Source organism: Mauremys reevesii, linkage group 15 (genome assembly GCF_016161935.1).
Source record: "Mauremys reevesii isolate NIE-2019 linkage group 15, ASM1616193v1, whole genome shotgun sequence".
NCBI lineage: Eukaryota > Metazoa > Chordata > Testudines > Geoemydidae > Mauremys > Mauremys reevesii.
Genome location: NC_052637.1, coordinates 41983945 through 41986501, shown reverse-complemented (window position 1 = coordinate 41986501; position 2557 = coordinate 41983945). Strand labels below are relative to the sequence as shown.

General features: G+C 65.4%; 1 protein-coding gene across 1 annotated transcript in view; it reads right to left on the bottom strand.

Moving 5' to 3' along the window:
- Positions 1 to 844: 844 nt before the first annotated feature.
- Positions 845 to 2557, bottom strand: part of KIF19 (kinesin family member 19) — a 29012-nt gene continuing 27299 nt past the window's right edge. The window contains exon 20 of the mRNA XM_039501974.1: positions 845 to 2527. Within this exon, the coding sequence (XP_039357908.1) occupies positions 2376 to 2527 (152 nt within the window). The 3' untranslated portion in view covers positions 845 to 2375. The remainder of the gene's footprint in view (positions 2528 to 2557) is intronic.

Below are 2557 nucleotides of genomic sequence, written 5' to 3'. Positions count from 1 at the left end.
CGTCCGAAAAAGAGCCTCTGGGTGGTGCTGCTTTCAGGGGGGCTGTCTTGTAGCATCGCAGACGTTCCCTCTGTCGGGACGTCACGTCGGCCTGAAATGCTGCTCACAAACAGGTAGCAGGGTGACCTCCGGCCTTCTGCCCCGGGGGCTCACGGGCCCCGAAGCCGGAAGGGACCATTCTGACCTGCCTCGCCCGGGCCAGAGCCCCTCGCCCCGCCTGGAGCCCGGCACCGCTCTCTGGGTCGAACGGTTCCCACGATTCTGGGGGCTCTGAACAGCAGCAGCTTCGCTGAGCCCGAATTGCTTCCGAAACAGCCGGGCAAACCTGGCCCAGCTCGCGCCCTATGGCCACGGCAACCGCTGGGCACAGCCGGGAATGGGGCCCGCCTGGTGGTGAGGCTCCTTTACCGCGGGGTAATAAATGGTGAACAGATGGTTCAGTTAACACTTAAATCAATTGTCAGGGCCAAGAGGCTGTTCATAACCACGTGTAACACCTGGGCTTCCGGAGCCATCCGGACCAGACGCCAGCCATGGCTGCTGGCCTCTAACAGGCAGCACTTGTTATTAACCCTTTATACCCAGAACCCTGGTATCGAGTGACCCGCGAGCAAACCCCGCCCCGAGACACAGCCCTGTGGGAGGGGCTGGCCAAGACACAGCGGAATTAAATGACTTGCCCAAGTCACACAGTCTGTGGCAGAGGCTGGAGCAGAGCACAGGGCTCATTGCCAGGTGCCCTGGCCCTCAGAGCGGGCCCGAGTTGGGTACTCGCGCCAGCCTCCCCAAAGACAAGGAAAACAAGCAACCGAACGCTGCAGAAGCACAGCTGAACCGGGCCAGGGAATCTCAACAAATCACTTTTAATTTAGCCGTAACAAGAGGAATAAGAAACAACGTTGCCAGGTAAAAAACCCAGGTTCAGAATCCCGGGACTTACCCGCAGAGCCCAGGGCGGCCCCAGCAGCCCCACAGCCAATGGGTCGAGCCCATGGACTGGGCCCAGCAGTGAGCCCCCCTGCCCCCAGCCCGTTGCTGCAGGGCTCCCAGGCCTGGCTGGATTCCAGTGCCACCCTAGCTGCACCACAAGGGCCTGGTCCTGAGCGCTGCAGGTCCCATTGGCCATGCTAGGGCAGGACTGGGCCCTGGCCAGGTGGAGTTTGGCAACACGATTTATTTACAGCGTAACCAAGCCAGCACCAGGGTCCCCACGCCTCCTGCCTGCTGGCCACACCCGGGAGCTCCCCTCCCTGCCTCCACTCACCCCAGGAGCTGGGAGGGCAGGAGACCACTTCGGGGGCACCCCCTGCCTTCCCCCCAAGACACCCGCAGACAATCCTCAGCCACAGCTGGCCCCGGGGGAGCAGAGCCGGGGGGGCCCTGAACTCCCCACTGACGGTGCACACGCGCCGTGGGTTCAGTAAGGGAGGGCCGGGGGTGCCCCCAGCCAGATTCATGGCCACCAGCTTTCCAGCAGACCACCACTCCCTTTGCAGCAGGCCAGTCCTGCTGTTATTCTGCCAGCAGGGGATGCTGCTGAGCACTGGGAGACCCTCCAGGGACTGGGATCTGCAGCCCCAGGGGAGCAAGGGAGTGACATGGGGGGCTGGAAACCCGAGGCCGGCGGTGCAGGCAGGGCATCAGTCCCTGTGGACTCAGGGAGCTGCAGCATTGACCGGCCGTGTGGGGCACCCGTGGGGGCAGAGCCCTGGGCGCAGTGCAGCCGGCACGGCGGGGTAGCAGGCAGGTGTATGTGGGTGGCAGCAGTCACAGGAAGCTCTGGGGTGCGAAGGGAGTGTGGCACCCTGAGCCCAGCCCACGCCCAGAGGCCAGTGGGGGGGTGGGCGAGGCCAGCAGTCCGGAGGGAAGGCACAGGGCAGCAAACCACAGGGCTTGAGCTGCATGGGTGCTTGGCGTCCGTCCACACGGGGTCAGTGGGATGCCCGGCGCTCCATTGCCCCCACCTGCCCCACGGCAGCTGGGGCGTGGGGCTGTGAACAGAGCGACCTGCTGGGAACAGGCGCTGGCCACCAGCCGAGCGACTCTTCAGAGGGAGCTCCTGTAACCCTTGGCAAGGGGGACGCGGCGGCCTGCGTGCTTCCCGGGCGGAGACGGCTGGATGGAGGGGTAGAGAGAACGTGTCCGGACGGCTGCGGAAGGGACCGACTCCAGCAGCCAGGGCTGTGGGGCAGCCGGGAGGAGGACGAGAATCAGCCGTCCATGAGAACTATGTTGGTAAACCCCTTTCCTCCAGCAGGCTCCAGGCCCCGCGCCCTGCTCGCCCCCCCAGTCCCGGCAGCGGCTGGGCACGCCAAGCAGGCCCAGGCTTCCCAAGCCCCTGCGCTCCCAGTCCGGGGCTGTCTGCCCTCAGCCCGTCAATAGCGCCGGCTCCTGCCGTCCTTGGCGTAAGCGCTGGTGCCGTTCAGCGTGATGTAGCTCAGGCGGGGGCGCTGGCCGGGCTGGGGGCCTTTCTTCAAGCTGCCAGGATGAGGGAGGGGGAGCGGGAGAGACGCCGGGTCCCCCGGACCTGGGGGAGAGGGAAACAAACAGACGAGGT